At 52.0% G+C, this 27,233-nt stretch overlaps 1 protein-coding gene across 1 annotated transcript; it reads right to left on the reverse strand.

Annotated features, from left to right (window-relative positions):
• Window positions 1–26,275, reverse strand: LOC140905910 (DGAT1/2-independent enzyme synthesizing storage lipids-like). The gene is given in 8 exon segments (XM_073329409.1): window positions 1–523; window positions 3,235–3,374; window positions 3,749–3,809; window positions 6,369–6,562; window positions 13,567–13,731; window positions 15,012–15,221; window positions 15,224–15,341; window positions 26,235–26,275. Coding segments are annotated over 7 exon segments (990 nt in total). The 5' UTR covers window positions 15,339–15,341; window positions 26,235–26,275; the 3' UTR covers window positions 1–418.
• Window positions 26,276–27,233: the final 958 nt, after the last annotated feature.

Raw genomic sequence — 27,233 nt, forward strand, 5'->3', positions numbered from 1 at the left:
TCAAACATTCTTGCTAAATTTTAGTCTGCTCAGCATACTTATTTAGCACTCAGCACACAAATTTTTCTGGAACAAGGTGACTTTTGGTCTAAAATAGAGCATCCACAAGTGGAGCTAATCCAGAAAGTTTCCCTGTGTAGACAAGCCTTTAGCAAAGGGGGGAAACCAACTATAGCTGGAAGTGATCTACTTTATATGGGGAAATCAACACCACACACACAAAAAAATTTTTTTAGCCTGTTTCTTCAGGTAGGAAAGATACTGTTTATGTCCAGAGCACATCAGGTGAGACACAGCAATAATTATTGAAGAATTAATGATGATGCTTCTTAAAAGAAATCACAAGTTACAGTAACATATGCAATTATAAAGATCTTTTACTACCAAATGCGTAAATGTTTCAGCATATTTAAACACACTAGTCATCTTTCTGATGTTTATCAAATCGTTCCAATAGAGCTCTTAGTATATTTCCTGGTGTTTTTTGGTGCCTGTCTCTTAGAGATTGGATTGCAGTCTTTGTCTGTTAAGGGAAAGAAAGAAGAAGGAACAGAGAATTTTACTTCTTTATAAGAACACTGCAGCTCACAGAATCACTATCATGCTTGCTAAAGATACATATTTTTAATAGGTTTCAGAGTAGCAGCTGTGTTAGTCTGTTATTAGTCTGTATTTTTAATAGTCTCTGGAAAATGCTGTTGGGGGGGAGGGGAGGAATCCCCCTCAAAATCCTTTAAAACCCATGATGAGAAAGTATTTGATATTTAGCTGTTAAAAGCCTCCAATGCTGATCCCAATCCTGCAATGGGGTGTGCCCTCACGGAGCTCACTGTGGGATTGTGCCCTATATCCTGTTCACGCCCAGTGTTAGCTATGCATGTGAACTCTTTTGTCAGGCCATACTAGCAAATAACCTAGGAGAGAATGGAGAAAGAAATTAAGTAAAGGGAGGCTTGGAAAGTCTGGAGGGGAGCAGACCATGCCTGTACTGAATTTACTGACTATCTGAAGGGAAGATAGAATAATGTATATTCAGATTATTTGTTGTATGGAAGTAAAAATTGTTAGAGCCATCTGTAAATAGTAGTAGTAGTAAACATTTATACTATGTTAGTACCAAAGGCCCCAATCATTACTGAGACCTGTACAAACAGAAAAAGAGAGAACCTTTGCCCTGATTTATTATCTAAAGAGACAAACACATGAAAAGTAGGGGATGGGGATATGCACAAAGCCAAATGAATAACAGGAAGAATTGGTTCATCTTTGCTTACAGTTACGTGCATTTTTAAAATTGGTTTTATAGGAAGGGTGTAGGAAAAGGATAGGTGAAGAGTAATAATCATAGCTTGTCATCTAACTAGCTATGATTAGCATGCTGGCTTTTGTAAGCATTGTGGCAGTGGAGAGTTTTAAGGAGGAATTTGAAGAAGGATGAGGTTGTGGCTGATCAAATTTTGTCAGGGAGTTATTCCCCCATGCAGAAGAGGCAACCTGGGAGGAAAAACTGAAATATTTAAGGGAGCAACTGAGTGGCAGACAGTAACGGTTGGGAATGCTGGAATTCGGTAGGTCCATATATTAAGAACTGAAAAATGTTTATCGTTTTCAGAGGTGTGATAGTCTATTTCTGAAGGCAAAAAGAGACTATGGATTCTGGTCCTTTGCTACACATTTTGAAGGGCTCTGCTATGTATTCATGAGGTTTAGAGGTAGAATTTAAATAGTAGATGTGTCAGATAGGCTAGTGGTTCTCAAAGCCAGTCCGCCGCTTGTGCAGGGAAAGCCCCTGGCAGGCCGGGCTGGTTTGTTTACCTGCTGCGTCCGCAGGTTCGGCCAATCGCGGCTCGCCGCTCCAGGCCAATGGGGGCTGCGAGAAGGGCAGCCAACACATCCCTTGGCCCGCGCCGCTTCCCACAGCCCCCATTGGCCTGAGCGGCGAACCGTGGCTACTGGGAGCCGCAATTGGCCGAATCTGCGGACGCGGCAAGTAAACAAACCGGTCTGGCCCACCAGGGGCTTTCCCTGAACAAGCGGCGGACCGGCTTTGAGAATCACTGAGATAGGCTGAGTTGTTATGAAACCTTTGCCTATTTCTGCTCTGTGTAGTTCCAATCCCAGACTGATGCCTCTGTCCTTTTATAAGGCTCAGGTGCTTAATAGAGCATCAGCTGGCTTCCTTATCTCTACCCTTCAGTCTGGGAAGATGCTAATTCATTATTGCACAGGTGGGGCTGGCCTCATCTCCCTTTAAAGAGGCCAGTTGCCTGCAGACAGTATTCAAGTTGCCTGAAACTGACTGCCTTTGCATCATGTTTTCCACTCCACTGAATAGTATAAAATAGGTTTCCCAAACCCTTTCACTCTGAGTCATAATTATGTGAATCACCTCCCTTCTCTTTTGAAACCAGATAACATCCCTGTGACAAGCTAATAGCTTCCATGGAAAAGAAATTGGGAAAGCTTTTAATGAAATGTTTACTTCTTTCAACGTAATTTAGCAGCTGGTAACACGTCGAACCAGCATTGGTGAGAGCTCTACATAAATAACCAGCAAGTACTTTGTGTATCACCGTTTGGAAACCTCTGGTATAAATTATGAGGGAGAGTGGCAGGGAGGAGGGTTATGAGATTAAAACTAGAGCTGGTTGAAACTCAATTTCCATTCCACAGGAAATTATGACATTTCAAAATTGCCTTTTGTCCCAATTGGAATGAAGAAAATAGAAATTTCAAACTTTACTGCCAAACAAAAATTTCCAGAAACTCTTTTTCAGAAATATCAACACAACCATATGAAAATGTTTTATAGCTATAGCAAAATAATCAAGTCAAAATGAATTGCTTTGAAAATATTGTAAAAAAAAATTTATGAAATCGATACATTCCCACAAAAGTTTTTGATTTAGTTGAATCAGCATTTCCTATCACAAAACTGTTCCATCGTAATTTTTTTTACCTGCTCTAATTAAAACAATGTACAAATCTATGAAGAATTATGACAATTTAAGACAATGAGGTCAGGAGCCAATGGCAGCCACAGATTACCAATTACAGTCACTGGAGTCTGTTAGTGGGCAACAGTTCACTATGTAACAGATGACATGACTATAAAAAAGATTTACTTTACAAAAAACTAACAGACATTTTATTTTTGCCTTTTACCCTTGAAAAGCAACAATTTACATACAGAATACTGGAGATTTGACTATTCAGAAAATCAAATTACTGTACCTTTTCAGCTAGTTCCGCAGCAGTTACATTTGGATCATATGGTATGGGATCTCCAATATATGTGCGAAATTTAACTGGGAACCCTCCGTATAGGGGAACTACTGGCAGTCGAGAATATTCATAAAGCCACCTAAATGACCCTGTGAGTTTAAAAACAAATTGTAAATGGTAAGCAATAGGTTAAAAGCTAGCTGAGTCCCTGAATCCAAATAATGCCTGGATTGCTTAGTTTGCAAGTGACAATTTTACCAAAGCCATGACGAAATAAGCAAGACAATTTGCAGAGCATAGAATCTTGGGTGATGGTGCTGAAACAAACCCTCTACTTACCCTTGCTTTATCTCATGCATATTTGGTATGCACCCGTATTAATACAATAATAATACAAGAAAAAGTTACCAGAGTTAAAACAGAAGTCTCCATAGTTTTACAAGTATATTTCTGACATATAGTAGATATTGCACATATTTAAAAAATTCTAAACTTTAAGGGATACATATGTATTATATCTTACATATTTTTCCAAGTGTCCTATATCCTTCCCGAAGATTCTGTGTGAACATAGGGATGATGGGCTAATAAATGAGAAAAAAGTGGTGAGGATTTGGACAACATTTCACTCTAATTTTTTTAAAAATTAGTTCATTTTTTTTTTAATTTTTAAAAATGTAGTTCATTTCTGAACTAGAGAGGCATTCCATCTATATCACATGGTCATAGCAAATGTTATCATCTCACTAAATTGAAATGAAACTGGTAAATTTGTATTAGTAAATGAAAGTAGTATTGTGTTTGCTTAGAAAAACTACAGCTAGTTATGTACCATGGGCCTGATCTAACTTAAATGGGGAAATTCTGAATAAGAATCTTTCCATTGATTTAAAGGGGTGTTGGATAGGGTTCCCAAGTACACAAACACTAAAACAACATTGGTTATCAGCATAACATTTAGAAGCAGAAAGAATAGATTCCATAAATAGCACAGAACCATTCCAAAGAGACTGCTTCAGAGATATAATCCTGGTGGATTTTTTTTTTTTTGGTGGTTTTGCCTAAAATGTCAAGACTATATAACAAATGAGACTATTGCTTGACAGGTAAGTAATATATTACTTGATTGGAGATGATTAATTGAAACACTGAAATGTTCTATTCAGATTGCTCTTGTGTACACAAGAGCAGTCTCAGAGTTTGACAAGCCTGCTGTTGTGCTTGCCACAGAGTTGTGGTTGTGTATTTATCAAGCTATGTTGCTATCTTTGTTCAGGTTTGATATGAAACTAAAAATGTTAACTGAGTTTGAATTTCATTTATGTCACTGACATTACCCAGGGTATAATCTGGACCATGAACAGCTGTGTCCCCTCAGTTCTCCACCCTGGGGTGCCTTTTACACTACTTTGCTCTGCCAGTTACCACTTCTGGTCTGCTCACACACAGCCTGCAGCATGTAAGTTACTCCCAGTTATAGTGTATGAGTACTATAGCCAGCCACTCACGAATTACACTGCAGAGAAACACCAGCAAGTTCCCAGTCCTAGACTTTCCCAGAAATTACGTCTTGAACTGCCCACCTCGCTCTTTAACAATACATGCTCATATAAAGAATGTCATTTTATTAATAGAAAATGATATGCACAAATTCCGTTATCCCAAATGGAGTTTCCCAAACATTTCAGTCCAAACACACTGGTTTAGATCAGGGGTTCTCAAACTGGGGGTCAGAACCCCTCAGGGGGTTGCGAAGTTATTACATGGGGAGTTGCAAGCTGTCAGCCTCCACCCCAAACCCCACTTTGCCTCCAGCATTTATAATGGTGCTAAATATATAAAAAAGTGGTTTTGATTCATAAGGGGAGGTCGCACTCAGAGGCTTGCTGTGTGAAAGGGGTCACTAGTACAAAGTTTGAGAACCACTGGTTTAGATAAAATAATAAAACAAATTTATTAACTACAAAAAGATAGATTTTAAGTAATTACAAGTAACGAGGCATAAAAGTCAGAACTGGTTACAAAAAAATAAAAGTAAAAGGTGACTAATGCCTAACTTAACAAGCTAAGTGAATTCAAAGCCCAGGTCTCTCTCACCACATATTTCAGCAGTTTTACCAGCTGAATTTCTTTCAGTCAGGATCCTTCTCCCAGTCCAAAGCTATTTCTTTTTTTCTTCAGGTGTTGTGGATGGTTAGAAAGAAAGGGAGAGATAATTTTGGGCAGCTGCTCTCCCTTCTTATAATTTTTCCCCCTCCTTGAGGATCATCTCCAGCTGAGGTTCAGGATAGGAACCCCCAGTTGTTTCTTTGTGAAGATATAAATTTTTTCACACATCCTCTTTCCTGCCAAAGTATGACCACTTAACCAGCTGATGGTCCATTTGATTTTGTTGACACCCAGCTGAGGAATCGGCTAGCCTTTTGTCTCCGAGGAACTGGTTTGTGGCTGCTCCCCAGACGTGGAACATGTCAGTGATACCATAGAGAGGAATCTTATAACTTGACATGCAATGTTGCCACACATATTTTACCAGGACAATAATGATCAGCAAATTGTGAGTTTTCAAATGATGCCTCACAGAGCATACTTTTTACAAAATTTATCATATTTTTGTAAAAGGGGTGAACATGAAGGTATAGACTGTGTGACTGTGTGCTGGCTGTAGTCCCCTGTTCACTGAAGGTGCAGCACAGAGAAGGCTGCAGGTTTGACTGGAGTCAATCAGTATGTTCCTAGTGGGGATTACTGACCTTTGGTGGTAACTACTGGGCTAATGAGACAATTGACTCAGTAACTGGGTGGATATATATTTGGGAGGAACAGGCAGTCATGAAAAGCTCAGAAGGTAAAGAAAGCTTTGTGACAGGCTCCTCCTGCTCAATACCTGTGCTATGTCCAATACTGTTTAGAAAGCCAGGATTAAAGGTTCATGTGGTGGAAAAGAAACAGACTGTCTGTGTGTTTTTGAGTGCTAGTCAGCGCTGCTCATGGGGTAGCCGAAGAAACGCCCTCTGACACTGTGGGCAAGAGAAATCCATTATTTTATAATACATACTTAAAAACAACTATTTTGTTAGTCTGTGGATCCCATGTTCAAGAATAAAATATGTCTGTATGTACATGCAGGAGGTGGTACTTACCACTTTTGCATCTATAGCCACCTGAGCAAAGCCTTTGCGATTACCCCACAAGAGGTTGTAGTTTTCATCACTAAAGAATGCTTCTCGAACTCCGCCTGGCGACACACCCAATAAGTGGCCATTCTTCAGAATTTGAACACATTCTTCTCTTCCACCATGCATCACACCAAAAATATCTAAAAGCAGTTTAATACCTGTAAGAAATGTGTCCAGCTTACATTATAAAGGAACTCTAGACCACCTTACATTAAGAACTGCTTACCTTACAAAAAAAAAAGTGGCTAAACGTCATGTGAAGCAGATAAGCCTGCATGTGAAAACTGAACCCCATGATTTGTAAGAGTAACAGACCTTTTTTTCTGATAGCATTAGTCTAACCTTTCCCCCAGATTTATGTCTTAGGGAATTTTGTTAAAGTTGAATTGCTGATAGTCAATGAGAACCAAAATATAAAGAGAGAAGTTAAATACCTGTCTGTGGAAAAGAACAATTGCTTAGTCATAACAAGGGATTTTCCTTTGTGTGCATGACTGACTGACAAAGTAAGTGAGGATGCCACGTGTTAACTAGACTGCACATGTGCTATCCCCTCAGAGCTATTTAGTATTCTCCATCCTGGAGCTGAGCAGAACTCTTCCTGGAGCTGCTCACCCCAGCTACTGGCAATTGTTGTGTTGCTAGGGATTGAAATTGAAGGCAAGGATATCATCTTGCCTGTACTCTCAGTCTCCCCACTGCTGGTGCTCAAGCAGCATGGAAGATAAGGAAGTTGCTGGACTAGACGCAGAGGAGTGAGGAGTTTGGGTGGGAGACAGACAGAAGCTGGGATGGAAAGGGAGCTGAGCGGGAGGACTGAAACAGGCTGGAAGGTGGAGAAGGCTGGGGAAAGGCTCGGCTGGAGGGGACAGAAATAGGAGGTTTCAGGCTAGATGTAGAAGGATTTGTTACCACTATAACACACTCCTCACCAAAGCCTGGACTGAAATGTAAAATTCCTGAGTCTCAATATGTCTCTGCTGTCAGCAAATATCTCTAAAACCACCTGGCAAAATGTATGTCTCATTTCCCTCTAGTGGCTTGTCCACTTAAAGGATGACAACCTACTACTGCTATCAGTTACTCTATTAGCTCAAGTGGCAGAAGTCTAAACTGTAGATCTGAAGGAGCCAACCATGCTGATGACTTATGTGCAGAATTTGATGACTCATTATGAAATTTCTATTTATTTTGAATTGTGCATTTGTAAAACCTCAGGGAGTTACATACAAAAAATGCTAAGTTTGCAAAGTCAAGCACTAATAAAGAAATGCCACATTTAAGGATGCCTCTGAAACCTTAATTTGCCCCCACCATAAGTATACTTATGATACAGTCTCTAATTATGTGACCACAAACTATTTTTTTCCCAAAGGACTCCTGCCTCAGCATGTACAGCATAGACTCATTGGATAGGTAATTATTCAGTATTTTGTTTTAGCTGTGTCATCATTCAGTTAATGGCCACATGACGTACTCATCATGCATTCTTCAGACCCTGCTCTGAATACTACATTATAAAAAAAGCCCTGGGAAAATTCATGGCATTGCTATTGGGGTTGGTCTCCCATAGTGCCCCCTTAGGGTGTGACAGTGTGTTGAATACACCCAGCCTTTGGTCAGCAATGCCTGGCTGGTCAACAGCATGGATCTGGGTGTGGGAGACTCAGCCCTCTGACTGAGTCCTGTGGAAGTCTGCTCTTTCCTGGGCTATCAAAGATCTAAGGGAAAACAACCAAACACACAAGATTCTTTTCCTTCAGGAAGCCTCTGGCAGGTCATAGGCCTGCACAGCCCCCACAGGTGAGTCATTGGTAATAGTGCCAAAGTAATCATTCTGCATCAGGCCCACCTTCCCCTCAGAGGACTCCAGCAGGAAGTAATTGTTTGAGCAATCCCTGCTCTTAATTAACCTTTTCTCTGGTAGATGGTCTTCTCCCAGATATGCCACTACTTTAGCTATGGTTCTCCCCTTTAGGCCATCCCACTCATTGAAGATTGAGGTGGGGCTGAACAGTCCGGCCCAGAGCTGTTCCTTAACCCTCACTTGGCCAGTGCCAGGTTTGTATACCCATCACAGGCATTCATCACTTCAGTATCTGAGTGCTGCACAGAATTTGAAGAATATATCTTCATAATAATCCTGTGAGATGAGGCACTATTATTATCCTCATTTTACAGATGAGGAACAGAGGTACAGAGAAATTAAGCTCTGAAGTGTCCACTAATTTGAAGTGCCCAATTTGGAAAAGATATGGCCCGATTTTTCAGAGTATTTAGCATTCTATATCACTTTATATGTTCAGAGCACAGTTCCCAATGACTTCAGATGAGCTGTGAATGCTCAGCACTTTTGCAAATCAGTCCTAGGATCTCAAACTGGGTGCCCTGAAAATGCAAAACACAATTAGTGACCCCCTGTGAAAAGTTTGGTTTAAATGACTTGCCCAGAATCACATAGGAAGTCTGTGGCAGAGGCAGGGATAGAATCTAATTCTCCAGAGTGGTATTCAGCTGCCTTAACTAGGAGACCTCCCCTTCTCTTTCTGCAGCCCCCTGCCTCCTTCACAACACACTTTCCAAAATCTGCAACAAATAGGGACAGGGTCTTACAACCAACAGCCTACACAACTCTAATGCATTTTCAGAGCATAATCTATTTTGTGCACTGAATAAGGCAGAGGTCTTGTGGGAAAATAGTATATGATCATGTAATTAGAGACTGTATCATAATGTGTACGCACAAGGAGGACAAAGTAATGTTGCACGAGCAACCTTAATTCTGACATTTTCTGACTTTTGACTGCTTGATTTTTCAACCTTAATGTTCTTTTAACATAGCTTTTTTACTGTACTATCAACAGGTCTTAGATTGATAGTACCCTGTTATTTTAAGGCTGATAGCTAAAAAAGGTATGCCACCTTCCCAAATTATTAGATAAAGCAAATATGGAATGATTGTATTTGGCAGTAATTAACCTGATAATTAGATTGATAAATTAATACTAACTTGATTAATCTTAATTTGATTTGTTTATATTTTATGTTATTGTTTGATTTTTGTTAATATACAATTGGAACATTGTGTGAACTGGATGTTTCTTATCCAGACATCAGTGCCTGGGATGACCAGACAACCAGGGTAGTAATGAAGACAAATCTAATAAGCCACCTATTGGTAGTCCACACAATCTGCCCCTTTAGTCCTCACAGTCAACCAATTTTGTATAGTTGGCTACACTTTAAATATCGATCAAACAAGACATTTTGTTATAGTCAGTAGCAACAAGTCTAGCATAACAAAATCCTCCCATATAATTGACACTGACACTCTGACATGTTCAGCCACCATTGTATGGAAAGGCATTTGCACGTCAAACTGTAGCAAAGTTCTGGCTACAACCTGGGCATGAAGCCATCAGTCCTTAGGGAAATTCAACTAGTATGGAATGCTCCAGCACATCTCCTCAGCAACATGGGCTATAGTGATCACGTCAAACCTATCCTTCACTCTACACTGGCTTTCCGTAGAATATCAAGTCACATTCAAGGACTCAGTTCTTATCTTCAAGGTGCTCAGTGGCACAGCTGAAGACTGTGGTCAGCAGTGTCACTTCTCAGCACAATGAAACATTCCACCTTAAAGGTAAAACTCATCTGTGCAAACCAGGCTTTCTTGAGGGCTGGTCTGAGACTGTAGAATGAACTCTCATAGGAACTAAGGACTATCACAGACCTCCCCATCTTCAGCACCAAGTGTAAGGTGCATTTCTTCCACCTTGCTTTCTCTAATATAAACAACATAGCACTGTGTAGATTAAAAAAAAAAAAAAAAGAAACAACAAAAACCCCTACTGCAACAGAACACTACACTGTACACAAAATTGTTCCCCTGAGAAGAGTGTGAGAGAATAAACATGTGACAAACTGCAAGCGATGTTAGTCACACCACTTAATGCACTACTGGAAGGCGTTTAGACACTATGGTGGTGAGGTCACTATAAGAACCTATATTGCATAGAACAGCAGAGATGGCCAATGCCTGCTGATGGCGGCGGGGGCCACAACCATGGAACAGCTGGAGTCACGCCCCTTGAGGCTGCATCCCCACCCGGAAAGCAGTGCCCCCCTCCCGGAAAGCAGCAGCCCCTCCTGCAGCTCCCAGGCTATTCTTTCACCTCTGCTTCTTCCTGCCTGGTGCAGCTCGCAGCTCACTGGCTCAGCTGCCCTGCAGGGAGGGGGCCTGGCTGCACCATGTGACTGAATAATGGGGGGGGGGGCATGCGACCCCCACGTCTCCTCCTCACATGTTGTTTCTGTTGTACAGTATACTATAGTATGATGGCCAAGGTTACTGTCAAGAGAGGCCTTTGTCCTACAATGAATAAAACAGCTAAGATGGCTAGAATATTACCAGAGGAATTTGGTAGTGAGCAGCCCTGATCAGTGCAAGCTGATGTCTTTTAGAACATCAGCTGAAAGATATCATTCAAGAAAACTTGAAATATACCTATTCCAGAAAAAGTGCTGACATACATAAAAAATTGCCAGGTAAATTCATCCCCGCTCTATTACTGGTGGTTTCCAAAGACTTAGATGAGCGGTGAATCAAATGCACAACTACAAAATAGGGAATAACTGGCTAGGTGGTAGTCCTGCTGAAAAGGATCTGGGGTTTATAGTGCATCACAAATTGAATATGAGCGAACAATGTGATGCAGTTGTGAAAAAGGTTAACATCATTCTGGGGTGTATTAACAGGAGTTTCTTATGTAAGACATGGGAGGTAACTGGCCCGCACTACTTGGCACTGGTGAGGCCTCAGCTGGATAACTGTCCAATTCTGGATGCCACACTTTAGGAAAGATATGGATAAATTAGAATAAGTCCAGAGGAGAGCAACAAAAATGATAAAAGGCTCAGCAAACCTGACCTACGAGGAAGGCTAAAAAGACTGGGCATGTTTAGTCTTGAGAAAAGAAGACTGAGGAGGAGACCTGGTAATAGCCGTCAAATATGTTAAGGACTGTTGCAAATAGGACAGTGATCAACTGCTCTCCATGTCCACTCAAGGTAAGACAAGATGTAATGAATTATCTGCAGCAAAGGAGATTTAAGTTAGATATTAGGAAAAACTTCCTAACGATAGGGGTCATTAAGTTTTGGAATAGGCTTCCAAGGGAGGTTGTGGAATCCCCATTACTGGGAGGTTATTAAGAACAGGTTGGGCAAACGCCTGTCAGGGATGGTCTAGGCTAACTTGGTCCTGCCTTAGCACAGGGTGCTGGAATTGATGATCTCTCAAGGTCCCTTCCAGCCCTACAGTTCTATGATTCTATGAAGACCTGGCCTCAGTTATTCATGCCTTTATCACCTCCTGGCTAGCTAACAGAAATGCAATATACCTGGGCATGAAAACGTCAGCATTTAGGAAACTCCAGCTAGTACAGAATGCCACAGTGCATCTCTTCAGCAACACAGGCTACCGGGAAGATATCAAATCTGTCCTCCACTCTCTAGACTGACTTCCAATAGCATATTGAATAGAATATTGAATCAAGTTCAAGGTCTCAGTCCTGATCTTCAAAGAACTCCATGACCTGGGCCCAGGATATGTGAAAAACCATCTAAAGTTCTCGAAGGAAGACCATGGCTGATGACTGCACTCCTCTGGCACAATGGAATTCTCAACAATAGGAGTAAAACTTGTCTGTGCAGGAGACAAAACTTTCTCTGGGGGGAGTCTGAGACTTTGGAATGAACTCCCCCAGGAACTAAGGACTATCATAAACATTATCAATTCAGGTGCAAGGTGCATTTCTTTGACTTTGCCTTCTCTAATATAAACACATAGTAACACGTATATGTGTGTGTGTGTGTGTGTGTGTGTGTATATATATATGTATATGTGTATATGTATGTATGTATGTATACACACATATATAAAAAGTCACACCCTACCAAAATAAGACACTCCGCTGCACGCATTTCTCCCTCTGGGGAGATGATGAGAGAACAAACAACATGTGACAGATATGTAGTGACGTGGCTTAATACACTGCTGGAAGGCACTCAGATACTAGTGATGAGTGCAGCATAAAAACATCTATTGAATAGAATAGAAAGTGAAAGTTAATATGAACACTTGGAGGACAAGGGGGGACAATGTCTGAAGGGGAAGAATGTTGATACATAACACACATTCCTACATAAGTAAAATATAACATATACAATTTTATCATGCTGATACGGAAAGTTTATTTAGTAGAATAGTTTCTATATAGGGCCCTACCAAATTCACGGTCCACTTTGGTCAATTTCATGGCCATAAGATTTAAAAAATCATAAATTTAATGATTTCTGATATTTAAATTTGAAATTTAAAAGGAGGTTGTCGGGAGGGGTCACAAGGTTAATATGAAATAAGGTATGGTATTGCCACCCGTACTGCTGCTGGCAAGGCACTGCCTTTGGCGCTGGTCGCCCAGCCAGAAGCTGCCACTCTCTGGCTCTGAAGGCAGCGCAGAAGTAAGAGTGGCAATACCATATCCTGCCACCCTTATTTCTGCGCTGCTGCCTGCAGAGCTGGGCGGCCCCCCTACATTAACCCTATGACCCTCCCCAAGACCCGCTTTTGGGTTGGGACCCCCAGTTTGAGAAACGCTGTCTCCTCTGTAAAATCTATATAGTATAGAGTAAAAGTACACAAAAGACCAGATTTCACAAGAGATACCAGATTTCATGGGCCATGAATTGGTAGGGCCCTATTTATATATAGTTTACAACTTTGAAAGTCAATAATAAAACTAGCTTAATAATGTATTCTTTTCACTTACAACAGCCTTAATTTTACCAAAAATATTAAGTGGGATACTTAAGAGAAGAAAGAACACTGCCTCTTCTTTATGTTAATGCCACATGCAAAGTTTTTGGAAATCTGTGAACCAATAGCTATTACGAACTTCAGGAGACCTCAGACTCCCTCAAACATTTGTAATTACACTATTTTTTGTAGTACACACTGGAAAGCAACCTGAATGCCTATACTGATGTACGTATCTCTAGTATTAATGTATGAATTTCTCCAAGTATCTTTGAATTTAAAATATTTTTAACTCTCCTCCCTTCCCTTCACCTGCCCAGTACAATGAAAGTGCTTTACCTGGTATTTTAAAGGTGAAATGATCAGCTACTGAATGGCAGAGTCTGCCCTTCTGGTTACATAATCTAGCCATAAAGTACAAATAGTCTATAGGAGTGGCACCATGGTAATAAATAATCAGCCCTGGTCCTTCTGGGATTTTTTCCACACCATGAAGCTCATAACCTGTCAAGTACACAAAGTGCAATTAGTGTTCTACCCATCATGCTGTGATTTAACATAAGTTCCTCACTAGATACCAGCAGGAAGTTTTAGAGGAAACTGTGCCAAAGATTAACTTCTCGTTTGCTATGTCACTGATATCAAAGTAATGTTGATTATAAGGTGATGTTGTTACTGAAGGAACTGTGTAAGAGGGAAATAAACCTGCACAGCAAACTGTCTTGGCTTCACAATAGCTATTGTGAAGCCATCTCATCTGCTCAGTGCACTCCAGCCTTTATGATTCAGTGAAGTGGGGAAGGATAGGAAACATGAATATGACCCTGAGATCATTGGGATAGAAGAATCATAGAATATGAGGGTTGGAAGGGACCTCAGGAGGTCATCTAGTCCAACCCCCTGCTCAAAGCAGGACCAATCCCCAATTTTTGCCCCAGATCCCTAAATGGCCCCCTCAAGGATTGAACTCACAACCCTGGGTTTAGCAAGCCAATGCTCAAACCACTGAGCTATAGATCCTGCCTGAGAGACCTGGGGTTCTGGGAATCATGAACAAGATCGGGGGTGAGGGTGGGGGTGAAAGGTTAGCCATTCCTTGCGAGAGGCAAAGAGATCTAGGTGGATATTGCCTTGCTTTTTACAGAAACTGGGGGTTTGGTGTGGTGAACCAGGTCCAAGAGCACCTTTCTTTGGGGCCCAAAGTGTTTGTACCACCCACTACATACCTCCCCACTTGGATGGCTGGTGTTCTACTCCCCATAAGCAATCTCACCAAGATGTCCATACCTGCACCTGGAAGGCATACAGCTGCAAAGCTAGATACCACTGGATCACCCAAGAATCGGTGTCCTTTGAAATATTAAGCTAATGCAATGGGGCACGATCTGTAAAAGTTGTCATTAAAAGACAGTACTGGAGGGATACCATATTAGCCCTAGGATTGTTAAATGCTCTTTCTCAAGTCTGTAAAATTTAGTTTCTCAGGGAAAGTGATTTCAATTCAAATATAGCAGTGAGTGTTCACGATACTGAAAGGCTTAAGCATCAGTTTGGAACACAGATGTCTGAGTGAATGACAGGGCACTGACACAGGATTTTTTTTATCATAAAAAAGACCTTGTCACACTGAACCAGACAGTGAATAGTTAAAGGAGCAGCCAGCATGGCAAAGTTGGGTAGGAAGTAGCCAGCTAGTATTTGTTTGGAGAACCAGGGTTTTCTTTAGTGCCTTCACTTTATCTAAGAGGGTTTGGATTTATGTTTAAAGAAAACATCTTGCTTACCATGCCATAACTTTCCATACAAGTCCCAGAGGCATACCACCATTTGCCTCCCATTGTCCCATAACTTACTGGAATAATCCCCCTTTAGGTCATTCTTTCTCTTGTAAACATGAAGAAGAAGACTGGAAAGGTAGAGAACACCAAACAGAACGATATGAAATGCAAGCAGCATTATAAATGGAATTAACTGCGACAAGAAGTAGAACACCTAATCCAGATAGTCTTAAGGTACTCCAGACCAGTCAATTCTTCCAATGTGTAAGTCAGATAGGTCATATAGTTTACAAGTTTCTGCTCTGAAATACTGGATTTACTTCTGCTTAGCATCTCCTGGTAAAAAGAGAATGAAACAAACTAAGTCCAAAACTCTTCATAATCATAGCAGCTTTCTTAGCTTTTCCACTAGAAAAAGATGACATTATCCTTTATTCTTACTACTAGCAAAGAAGTTCCAAACATTTTTATTTCATTTAAATGGTGTTCTTAACATTAACTGACTGTCCTATATAAACTAGGACTTTGAGATATGGCTAATACTATGGTTAATAAATACATGTTATTTTTTATTTATATTAGATAGCGTCCCATTGTACTGGGCACTGTAATTAAGCACATATTAAGACACTGTCTCTGTCCCAAGCAACTTCCAGTCCAAAGCTCTGATCCCACAAAAATTTATGCTTAACTTCAATAGGAATACTCAGATGCTTAAAGTTAAGCATGTTCGTAAGCATTCTCAGGATCAGAGTCTAAGACTACAAGTGACATACAAAATATGTTCCATGTTTATATATATTCTATACATAGGTGTTTGTTATTTAAAAATAACAGATAAATACATATTAACTGTATCTCTAATGCCCCCAACCTATCCTTAAGTCTTTGATAATTTCTTGTAGCTTTCACAGAAGAAGTGGGTGTTAGAGAGGGTTTTGAAAGAGAAGGTAATGAATAGTCGTAAGGTGCAGTTTGGGGATGGAGTCACACACATGGGAAGTGTGGGAGATAGTTGTAAGAAAAGCAAACAAAAGCATGGACAATGCTAGGATCAGTGGAACTGTGAAGGGGCAGTTGGTTGGCATGTGAGAATGCCTGGCAGTGGGCTGGGTCAGAGGGTCTTGAGGCAGATTGGTGGGAGGATGTTAGTGGGCTGGGTGGGAAAGTGCCTGGGGCAGTTGTGGGGGAGGGATGTTGTGGGAGTGGGACAGTTGGATGTGGTCGGGCAATTGGGTGGGGCTTGTGTAGTTTTGGGCTATATGGCAGAAGACTGGGGCAGATGGGTGGGGTGGGGGTATTGGGACAGGCTGAGTTAATGGTGTCTGGGGTAGTAGGGTGTTGGGTAGTTAGGCAGTTGGGTGCAGGGTGCTGGCAGAGGCTGCTTTAGTTGAAAGCAAACTAGGCAGCTGCCTAGGGCAGCAGATTTCTGGGCACTCAAATTTGGCCTGGCCACCCCTCTATCATAGTGGAAGTACGGCCACGCCAAATCTGCTGCCCAAAGCCTATGAAGGAGGTGAGGGAGGGGGGTGTCGGTGCAGATAGGCAGTTGGGTGGGGGTGGTTGGGGCAGGTGTGTTGGCTGTGTTTGGGCAGTTGGATGGGGCTGTGTGTGGTGGTGGGTTCTGGGACAGCTTGCTGGGGGTGTCTAGTTGTGGGTGAGATAGGTGGGGGTGTCAGGGTATTTGGGTGGTGGTGGTGGGTGGAGAATGTCAGTTGGTGTGTGAGGATGTTGGGGCAGTTTTGTGGGGGTGTTGGTGATGTGTGGGAATGTCGAGGCAGATGGATTAGGGGTGTCTGATGGTGGGTGGGTGGATGGGATGGATGGGGTTGTCTGTTGGAGCAGTTGGGTGAGGGTATCTGGTGGGACACTTGAGTGATGGATGAGGGTGTCAAGTCGTGGGCGGGTGAACTGGGGCAATTAGGTAGGGGAGGAGTAGTTAGGTAGGGGTACCAGGACATTGGGCGGGACTGTCGGGTAGCTGGGTTGGGGAGCAGTTGTGTGGGGTTTTGGGGCATTTGGGTGGGGGATGCCAGGGCAGATGGATTCCAGGACAGGTAGATGGGGGTGAGGATGTCAGGGCAATTGGGTAGGAGTATTGGGGTTGTTGGGTGGAGGTGTTGGGGAAGTTGGAGGGTGTTGGGTGGGGGAGTGATGGGGTCTGCTAGGGCAGTTGTGGGGTCCCGGGGCAGTTTGCGGAGTACTGGGGCAGTTGGGTGGAGGAGCCGGGGCAGTTGGATGTCAGGACAATTGGGTAGAGGTGTCAGTGGCACTTGGGTGGGTGGTGTTGGGGTAGTTGGGAGTCAGGAGTCAGTACAGGTGGGTGGGAGGTGTCGGGGGCAGCTGCGTGGGGGGGGGCGGCGGTGCTGGGTGGGGGGGTCGGGGGCGCTGGGTGGGGGGGTCGGGGGCATTGGGTGGGAGGTGTCAGGGCAGTTGGGTGGGGGCGTCGGGGGCAGTTGGGTGGGAGGTCTCAGGGCAGTTGGGTGGGGGCGTCGGGGACAGTTGGGTAGCGGCGTCGGGGGCAGTTGGGTGGGAGGTCTCAGGGCAGTTGGGTGGGGGCGTCGGGGGCAGTTGGGTAGCGGCGTCGGGGGCAGTTGGGTGGGAGGTGTCAGGGCAGTTGGGTGGGGGCGTCGGGGGCAGTTGGGTAGGGGCGTCGGGGGCAGTTGGGTAGGGGCGTCGGGGGCAGTTGGGTAGGGGCGTCGGGGGCAGTTGGGTGGGAGGTGTCAGGGCAGTTGGGTAGGGGCGTCGGGGGCAGTTGGGTGGGGGCGTCGGGGGCAGTTGGGTGGGGGCGTCGGGGGCAGTTGGGTGGGAGGCGTCGGGGGCAGTGGGGTGGGGGGCGTCGGGGGCAGTTGGGTGGGGGCGTCGGGGGCAGTTGGGTGGGGGCGTCGGGGGCAGTTGGGTGCGGGCGTCGGGGGCACTTGGGTGGGAGGTGTTGGGGCAGTTGGGTAGGGGCGTCGGGGGCAGTTGGGTGGGGGCGTCGGGGACAGTTGGGTAGGGGTGTCGGGGCAGTTGGGTGGGGGCGTCGGGGGCAGTTGGGTGGGGGGGTCGGGGGCAGTTGGGTAGGGGCGTCGGGGGCAGTTGGGTGGGAGGCGTCGGGGGCAGTGGGGTGGGAGGTGTCAGGGCAGTTGGGTGGGGGCGTCGGGGGCAGTTGGGTGGGGGCGTCGGGGGCACTTGGGTGCGGGCGTCGGGGGCACTTGGGTGGGGGCGTCGGGGGCACTTGGGTGGGAGGTGTTGGGGCAGTTGGGTAGGGGCATCGGGGGCAGTTGGGTGGGGGCGTCGGGGACAGTTGGGTAGGGGCGTCGGGGACAGTTGGGTGGGAGGTGTCGGGGGCAGTTGGGTGGGGGCGTCGGGGGCAGTTGGGTAGGGGCGTCGGGGGCAGTTGGGTAGGGGCGTCGGGGGCAGTTGGGTAGGGGCGTCGGGGCATTTGGGTAGGGGCGTTGGGGGCAGTTGGGTAGGGGCGTCGGGGGCAGTTGGGTAGGGGCGTCGGGGGCAGTTGGGTGGGAGGTGTCGGGGGCAGTTGGGTGGGAGGTGTCGGGGGCAGTTGGGTGGGAGCGTCGGGGGCACTTGGGTGGGGGTGTTGGGGGAAGGCAGGTGGGGGTGTCGGGGCAGGTGGGAGTCGGGGCAGTTGGGTGGGGGCGTCGGGGGCAGTTGGGTAGGGCGTCGGGGGCAGTTGGGTGGGAGGTGTCAGGGCAGTTGGGTAGGGGCGTCGGGGGCAGTTGGGTAGGGGCGTCGGGGGCAGCTGGGTGGGAGGTGTCAAGGCAGTTGGGTAGGAGCGTCGGGGGCAGTTGGGTGGGGGCGTCGGGGGCAGTTGGGTGGGGGCGTCGGGGCAGTTGGGTAGGGGCGTCGGGGGCAGTTGAGTGGGGGTGTTGGGGGCAGGCAGGTGGGGGTGTCGGGGCAGGTGGGAGTCGGGGCAGTTGGGTGGGGGCGTCGGGGGCAGGCAGGTGGGGGTGTCGGGGGCAGGCAGGTGGGGGCGTCGGGGGCAGGCAGGTGGGGGCGTCGGGGGCAGTTGGGTGGGAGGTGTCGGGGGCAGTTGGGTAGGGGCGTCGGGGGCAGTTGGGTGGGGGTGTTGGGGGAAGGCAGGTGGGGGTGTCGGGGCAGGTGGGAGTCGGGGCAGTTGGGTGGGGGCGTCGGGGGCAGTTGGGTAGGGGCGTCGGGGGCAGTTGGGTGGGAGGTGTCAGGGCAGTTGGGTGGGGGCGTCGGGCCAGTTGGGTGGTAGGCGTCGGGGGCAGTTGGGTGGTAGGCGTCGGGGGCAGTTGGGTGGTAGGCGTCGGGGACAGTTGGCTAGGGGCGTCGGGGGCAGTTGGGTGGGGGTGTTGGGGGAAGGCAGGTGGGGGTGTCGGGGCAGGTGGGAGTCGGGGCAGTTGGGTGGGGGCGACGGGGGCAGTTGGGTGGGAGGTGTCAGGGCAGTTGGGTGGGGGCGTCGGGGGCAGTTGCGTGCGGGCGTCGGGAGCAGTTGGGTGGGGGCGTCGGGGGCAGTTGGGTGGGGGCGTCGGGGGCAGTTGGGTGGGGGTGTTGGGGGAAGGCAGGTGAGGGTGTCGGGGCAGGTGGGAGTCGGGGCAGTTGGGTGGGGGCGACGGGGGCAGTTGGGTGGGGGCGTCGGGGGCAGTTGAGTAGGGGCGTCGGGGGCAGTTGGGTGGGGGTGTTGGGGGCAGGCAGGTGGGGGTGTTGGGGGCAGGCAGGTGGGGGTGTCGGGGCAGGTGGGAGTCGGGGCAGTTGGGTGGGGGCGTCGGGGGCAGTTGGGTGGGAGCGTCGGGGGCAGTTGGGTGGGGGTGTTGGGGGAAGGCAGGTGGGGGTGTCGGGGCAGGTGGGAGTCGGGGCAGTTGGGTGGGGGCGACGGGGGCAGTTGGGTAGGGGCGTCGGGGGCAGTTGGGTGGGGGCGTCGGGGGCAGTTGGGTGGGGGCGTCGGGGGCACGCAGGTGGGAGTCGGGGCAGTTGGGTGGGGACGACGGGGGCAGTTGCGTGCGGGCGTCGGGGGCAGTTGCGTGCGGGCGTCGGGGGCAGTTGGGTGGGAGGTGTTGGGGCAGTTGGGTGCGGGCGTCGGGGACAGTTGGGTGCGGGCGTCGGGGACAGTTGGGTGGGGGCAACGGGGACAGTTGGGTTGTAGGCGTCGGGGGCAGTTGGGTTGTAGGCGTCGGGGGCAGTTGGGTGGGGGTGTCGGGGCAGGTGGGAGTCAGGGCAGTTGGGTAGGGGCGTCGGGGGCAGTTGGGTAGGGGCGTCGGGGCAGTTGGGTGGCAGGCGTCGGGGGCAGTTGGGTGGGGGTGTTGGGGGCAGGCAGGTGGGGATGTCGGGGCAGGTGGGAGTCGGGGCAGTTGGGTGGGGGCGTCGGGGGCAGTTGGGTGGGAGGTGTCAGGGCAGTTGGGTGGGGGCGTCGGGGGCAGTTGGGTGGGGGCGTCGGGGGCAGTTGGGTGGGACGTGTCAGGGCAGTTGGGTGGGGGCGTCGGGGGCAGTTGGGTGGGAGGTGTCGGGGACAGTTGGGTGGGGGCGTCGGGGGCAGTTGGGTGGGGTTGTTGGGGGCAGGCAGGTGGGGGTGTCGGGGCAGGTGGGATTCGGGGGCAGTTGGGTGGGGGCGTCGGGGGCAGTTGGGTGGGGTTGTTGGGGGCAGGCAGGTGGGGGTGTCGGGGCAGGTGGGAGTCGGGGCAGTTGGGTGGGGGCGTCGGGGGCAGTTGTGTGGGAGGTGTCAGGGCAGCTGGGTGGGGGCGTCGGGGGCAGTTGGGTGGGAGGTGTCAGGGCAGTTGGGTGGGAGCGTGGGGGGCAGTTGGGTGGGAGGTGTCAGGGCAATTGGGTGGGGGCGTCGGGGGCAGTTGGGTGGGGGTGTTGGGGGCAGGGAGAGGTGTCGGGGCAGGTGGGAGTCGGGGCAGTTGGGTGGGAGGTGTCAGGGGCAGTTGGGTGGGGGCGTCGGGGGCAGGCAGGTGGGGGGAGGTGTTGGGGCAGGTGGGAGTCGGGGCAGTTGGGTGGGGGTGTCAGGGCAGTTGGGTAGGGGCGTCGGGGGCAGTTGGGTGGGAGGTGTCGGGGACAGCTGGGTGGCGGCGTCGGGGGCAGTTGGGTGGGGGTTTTGGGGGCAGGCAGGTGGGGGTGTTGGGACAGGTGGGAATCGGGGCAGTTGGGTGGGGTCGTGGGGGCAGTTGGGTGGGAGGTGTCGGGGGCAGTTGGCTAGGGGCGTCGGCGGCAGTTGGGTTTGGGTGTTGGGGGAAGGCAGGTGGGGGTGTCGGGGCAGGTGGGAGTCGGGGCAGTTGGGTGGGGGCGTCGGGGGCAGTTGGGTGGGGGCGTCGGGGGCACGCAGGTGGGAGTCGGGGCAGTTGCGTGCGGGCGTCGGGGGCAGTTGCGTGCGGGCGTCGGGGGCAGTTGGGTGGGAGGTGTTGGGACAGTTGGGTGCGGGCGTCGGGGACAGTTGGGTGCGGGCGTCGGGGACAGTTGGTTGGGGGCGTCGGGGGCAGTTGGGTTGTAGGCGTCGGGGGCAGTTGGGTGGGGGTGTCGGGGCAGGTGGGAGTCAGGGCAGTTGGGTAGGGGCGTCGGGGGCAGTTGGGTAGGGGCGTCGGGGGCAGTTGGGTGGCAGGCGTCGGGGGCAGTTGGGTGGCAGGCGTCGGGGGCAGTTGGGTGGCAGGCGTCGGGGGCAGGCAGGTGGGGGTGTCGGGGCAGGTGGGAGTCGGGGCAGTTGGGTGGGGGCGTCGGGGGCAGTTGGGTGGGAGGTGTCAGGGCAGTTGGGTGGGGGCGTCGGGGGCAGTTGGGTGGGGGCGTCGGGGGTAGTTGGGTGGGACGTGTCAGGGCAGTTGGGTGGGGGCGTCGGGGGCAGTTGGGTGGGGGCGTCGGGGGCAGTTGGGTGGGGTTGTTGGGGGCAGGCAGGTGGGGGTGTCGGGGCAGGTGGGATTCGGGGGCAGTTGGGTGGGGGCGTCGGGGGCAGTTGGGTGGGGTTGTTGGGGGCAGGCAGGTGGGGGTGTCGGGGCAGGTGGGAGTCGGGGCAGTTGGGTGGGGGGCGTCGGGGGCAGTTGTGTGGGAGGTGTCAGGGCAGCTGGGTGGGGGCGTCGGGGGCAGTTGGGTGGGAGGTGTCAGGGCAGTTGGGTGGGAGCGTGGGGGGCAGTTGGGTGGGAGGTGTCAGGGCAATTGGGTGGGGGCGTCGGGGGCAGTTGGGTGGGGGTGTTGGGGGCAGGGAGGTGGGGGGAGGTGTCGGGGCAGGTGGGAGTCGGGGCAGTTGGGTGGGAGGTGTCAGGGGCAGTTGGGTGGGGGCGTCGGGGGCAGGCAGGTGGGGGGAGGTGTTGGGGCAGGTGGGAGTCGGGGCAGTTGGGTGGGGGTGTCAGGGCAGTTGGGTAGGGGCGTCGGGGGCAGTTGGGTGGGAGGTGTCGGGGGCAGCTGGGTGGCGGCGTCGGGAGCAGTTGGGTGGGGGTTTTGGGGGCAGGCAGGTGGGGGTGTTGGGACAGGTGGGAGTCGGGGCAGTTGGGTGGGGTCGTGGGGGCAGTTGGGTGGGAGGTGTCGGGGGCAGTTGGCTAGGGGCGTCGGCGGCAGTTGGGTTTGGGTGTTGGGGGAAGGCAGGTGGGGGTGTCGGGGCAGGTGGGAGTCGGGGCAGTTGGGTGGGGGCGACGGGGGCAGTTGGGTAGGGGCGTCGGGGGCAGTTGGGTGGGGGCGTCGGGGGCAGTTGGGTGGGGGCGTCGGGGGCACGCAGGTGGGAGTCGGGGCAGTTGCGTGCGGGCGTCGGGGGCAGTTGCGTGCGGGCGTCGGGGGCAGTTGCGTGGGAGGTGTTGGGGCAGTTGGGTGCGGGCGTCGGGGACAGTTGGGTGCGGGCGTCGGGGACAGTTGGGTGGGGGCAACGGGGACAGTTGGGTGGGGGCGTCGGGGACAGTTGGGTGGGGGCGTCGGGGACAGTTGGGTTGTAGGCGTCGGGGGCAGTTGGGTGGGGGTGTCGGGGCAGGTGGGAGTCAGGGCAGTTGGGTAGGGGCGTCGGGGGCAGTTGGTTAGGGGCGTCGGGGGCAGTTGGGTGGGAGGCGTCGGGGGCAGTTGGGTGGGAGGCGTCGGGGGCAGTTGCCTGCGGGCGTCGGGGGCACTTTGGTGGGGGCGTCGGGGGCAGTTGGGTGGGGGTGTCGGGGGCACGCAGGTGGGAGTTGGGGCAGTTGGGTGGGGGCGTCGGGGGCAGTTGGGTGGGAGGTGTCAGGGCAGTTGGTTGGGGGCGTCGGGGGCAGTTGGGTGGGGGCGTCGGGGGCAGTTGCGTGCGGGCGTCGGGGGCACTTTGGTGGGGGCGTCGGGGGCAGTTGGGTGGGAGGTGTTGGGGCAGTTGGGTGGGAGGTGTCGGGGGCTGTTGGGTAGGGGCGTCGGGGGCAGTTGGGTGGGGGTGTTGCGGGAAGGCAGGTGGGGGTGTCGGGGCAGGTGGGAGTCGGGGCAGGTGGGTAGGGCGTCGGGGGCAGTTGGGTGGGCGCGTCGGGGGCAGTTGGGTGGGGGCGTCGGGGGCAGTTGGGTGGGGGTGTTGGGGGAAGGCAGGTGGGGGCGACGGGGGCAGTTGGGTGGGGGCGACGGGGGCAGTTGGGTGGGGGCGACGGGGGCAGTTGGGTAGAGGCGTCGGGGGCAGTTGGGTGGGGGGCGTCGGGGGCAGTTGGGTGGGAGGCGTCGGGGGCAGGCGGGTGGGGGTGTCGGGGCAGGTGGGAGTCGGGGCTGTTGGGTGGGGGCGTCGGGGGCAGTTGGGTGGGGGCGTCGGGGGCAGTTGGGTGGTAGGCGTCGGGGGCAGTTGGGTGGTAGGCGTCGGGGGCAGTTGGGTGCGGGTGTTGGGGGAAGGCAGGTGGGGGTGTCGGGGCAGGTGGGAGTCGGGGCAGGTGGGTGGGAGGCGTCGGGGGCAGTTGGGTGGGAGGCGTCGGGGGCAGTTGGGTGGGAGGTGTCGGGGGCAGTTGGGTGGGGGTTTTGGGGGAAGGCAGGTGGGAGTCGGGGCAGTTGGGTGGGGGAGACGGGGGCAGTTGGGTGGAAGGTGTCAGGGCAGTTGGGTGGGAGGTGTCGGGGGCAGCTGGGTGGGGGCGTCGGGGGCAGTTGGGTCGGAGGCATCAGGGCAGTTGGGTGGGGGCATCGGGGGCAGTTGGGTGGGAGGTGTCAGGGCAGTTGGGTGGGGGCGTCGGGGGCAGTTGGGTGGGAGGCGTCGGGGGCAGTTGGGTGGGAGGCGTCGGGGGCAGTTGGGTGGGGGTGTTGGGGGCAGGCAGGTGGGGGTGTCGGGGCAGGTGGGAGTCGGGGCAGTTGGGTGGGGGCGTCGGGGGCAGTTGGGTAGGGGCGTCGGGGGCAGTTGGGTGGGAGGTGTCAGGGCAGTTGGGTGGGAGGTGTCGGGGGGCAGTTGGGTGGGAGGTGTCGGGGGCAGTTGGGTAGGGGTGTAGTGGGTAGTTGGGTGGGAGCGTCGGGGGCAGTTGGGTAGGGGTGTAGGGGGTAGTTGGGTGGGAGCGTCGGGGGCAGTTGGGTGGGGGCGTTGGGGGGCAGTTGGGTGGGGGCGTCGGGGGGCAGTTGGGTGGGAGGTGTCAGGGCAGTTGGGTAGGGGTGTAGGGGGTAGTTGGGTGGGAGCGTCGGGGGCAGTTGGGTAGGGGTGTAGGGGGCAGTTGGGTGGGAGCGTCGGGGGCAGTTGGGTAGGGGTGTAGGGGGTAGTTGGGTGGGAGCGTCGGGGGCAGTTGGGTAGGGGTGTAGGGGGTAGTTGGGTGGGAGCGTCGGGGGCAGTTGGGTAGGGGTGTAGGGGGCAGTTGGGTGGGAGCGTCGGGGGCAGTTGGGTAGGGGTGTAGGGGGTAGTTGGGTGGGAGCGTCGGGGGCAGTTGGGTCGGGGTGTAGGGGGCAGTTGGGTGGGGGCATCGGGGGCAGTTGGGTGGGAGGTGTCAGGGCAGTTGTTTAGGGGTGTAGGGGGTAGTTGGGTGGGAGCGTTGGGGGCAGTTGGGTAGGGGCGTCGGGGGCAGTTGGGTGGGGGCGTAGGGGGCAGTTGGGTGGGAGGTGTCGGGGGCAGTTGGTTAGGGGCGTCGGGGGCAGTTGGGTGGGAGGTGTCGGGGGCAGTTGGGTGGGAGGTGTCGGGGGCAGTTGGGTGGGGGCGTCGGGGGCAGTTGGGTGGGAGGTGTCAGGGCAGTTGGTTAGGGGTGTAGGGGGCAGTTGGGTGGGGGCGTCGGGGGTAGTTGGGTGGGGGCGTAGGGGGCAGTTGGGTAGGGGTGTTGGGGGTAGTTGGGTGGGAGCGTCGGGGGTAGTTGGGTGGGGGCGTCGGGGGCAGTTGGGTGGGGGCGTCGGGGGCAGTTGGGTGGGGGCGTAGGGGGCAGTTGGGTGGGAGGTGTCAGGGCAGTTGGTTAGGGGTGTAGGGGGCAGTTGGGTGGGGGCGTCGGGGGTAGTTGGGTAGGGGTGTTGGGGGTAGTTGGGTGGGAGCGTCGGGGGTAGTTGGGTGGGGGCGTCGGGGGCAGTTGGGTGGGAGGTGTCAGGGCAGTTGGTTAGGGGTGTAGGGGGCAGTTGGGTGGGGGCGTCGGGGGTAGTTGGGTAGGGGTGTCGGGGGTAGTTGGGTGGGAGCGTCGGGGGCAGTTGGGTGGGGGCGTCGGGGGCAGTTGGGTGGGGGCGTCGGGGGTAGTTGGGTGGGGGCGTCGGGGGCAGTTGGGTGGGGGCGTCGGGGGCAGTTGGGCGGGGGCGTCGGGGGCAGTTCGGTGGGGGCGTCGGGGGCAGTTGGGCGGGGGCGTCGGAGGCAGTTCGGTGGGGGCGTAGGGGGCAGTTGGGTGGGAGGTGTCAGGGCAGTTGGTTAGTGGTGTAGGGGGTAGTTGGGTGGGGGCGTCGGGGCAGTTGGGTAGGGGTGTTGGGGGCAGTTGGGTGGGAGCGTCGGGGGTAGTTGGGTGGGGGCGTCGGGGCAGTTGGGTGGGGGTGTTGGGGGTAGTTGGGTGGGAGCGTCAGGGGTAGTTGGGTGGGGGCGTCGGGGGCAGTTGGGTAGGGGTGTAGGGGGTAGTTGGGTAGGGGTGTAGGGGGTAGTTGGGTAGGGGCGTTGGGGGTAGTTGGGTGGGGGCGTAGGGGGCAGTTGGGTAGGGGCGTAGGGGGCAGTTGGGTGGGAGGTGTCAGGGCAGTTGGGTAGGGGTGTTGGGGGTAGTTGGGTGGGGGCGTAGGGGGCAGTTGGGTGGGGGCGTCGGGGGCAGTTCGGTGGGGGTGTTGGGGGAGGCAGGCAGGTGGGGGGTGTCGGGGCAGCTGGGAGTCGGGGCAGTTGGGTGGGGGAGGCGAAGCGTAGGGCTGGGAGTCAGGTGCTGGTGCCGGCGAGGCCTGCGCTCTCCTCACCGTCGCCGGCCATGGGTGTGCAGACGCCCCTCCCCACTCGCTGCCTGGCTGGCTGCAGTCCAGCCGAGAACCCGACATCAGCATGAGGTGAAAGAAAGGGGACACCTGGCCACCTGTAGCTGTGCACTGCCAGAGCATCCCCTGGTGTGCGGGATGACGTACTGCAGAGGAAATCTCATAGGACTGCAAGAGGAGTGTGACATCCCAGCTGGACTGCAGGAAGGTGTGACAAGGCTGCTGACTGTATGAATGTTATGTGAGATTCATGAGACTTGGGAGCCCTGCTCTTCAGCCCTCCTTGAATTCCTAAAGCAAACCCTGTGCACAGTGGTACGGACAGAATGGACAGGTTTTGGTTATATTGGGTAGTGGAGGGCTCAAATTTGGTTAGGGTGAATATTTTTTAAAGCAGGTTTATCTTTAAAATTTACTTTCCTCGCCACTATTAAATCCACTAGAAAGGTAGGTGAAATAGGAGATATCCTTCTGTAAATATATCAGTGTTGAACAGTCCATTACTTTTTATGAAACAAAGGCTTTTTTCTAAACACAAGTTTGCACTGATTCAGGTATGGTCTCCACTAGGAGATTAGGTCAGTATAACTACATTACTCAGTCAGGTACACCTCAGGGATGTGGATGTGTACCTCAGCAGTTCTGACTCTTGTACTAGAAATGTATCCTCTCTGGAACTGTGGCCCCTGGCTCCTTGGGATCAGTAGGCTTGGTACCAAAGGTATGTCTAACACCGCAAAGAAAACCTGCAGTGCTGAGTCTCAGAGCCCGGGTCAATTGACTTGGAAAGATGACCATATGTTTAAATTTACATATTTTGTTGTAAAATATTGAAAACTACATAATTTACTGTAACTTTTACTTTTAAAAATTAAAATTTTTCTCCCCACAAGATATTACAAAATACATGCAGGAAATAATCATATAATTTTTCTTAAAACATATCTATGTCTTATCTAGTCTGGACATGGGCTGTCTTTCTGC

The sequence above is a fragment of the Lepidochelys kempii genome, chromosome 2, assembly GCF_965140265.1.
Source record: "Lepidochelys kempii isolate rLepKem1 chromosome 2, rLepKem1.hap2, whole genome shotgun sequence".
Classification (NCBI taxonomy): domain Eukaryota; kingdom Metazoa; phylum Chordata; order Testudines; family Cheloniidae; genus Lepidochelys; species Lepidochelys kempii.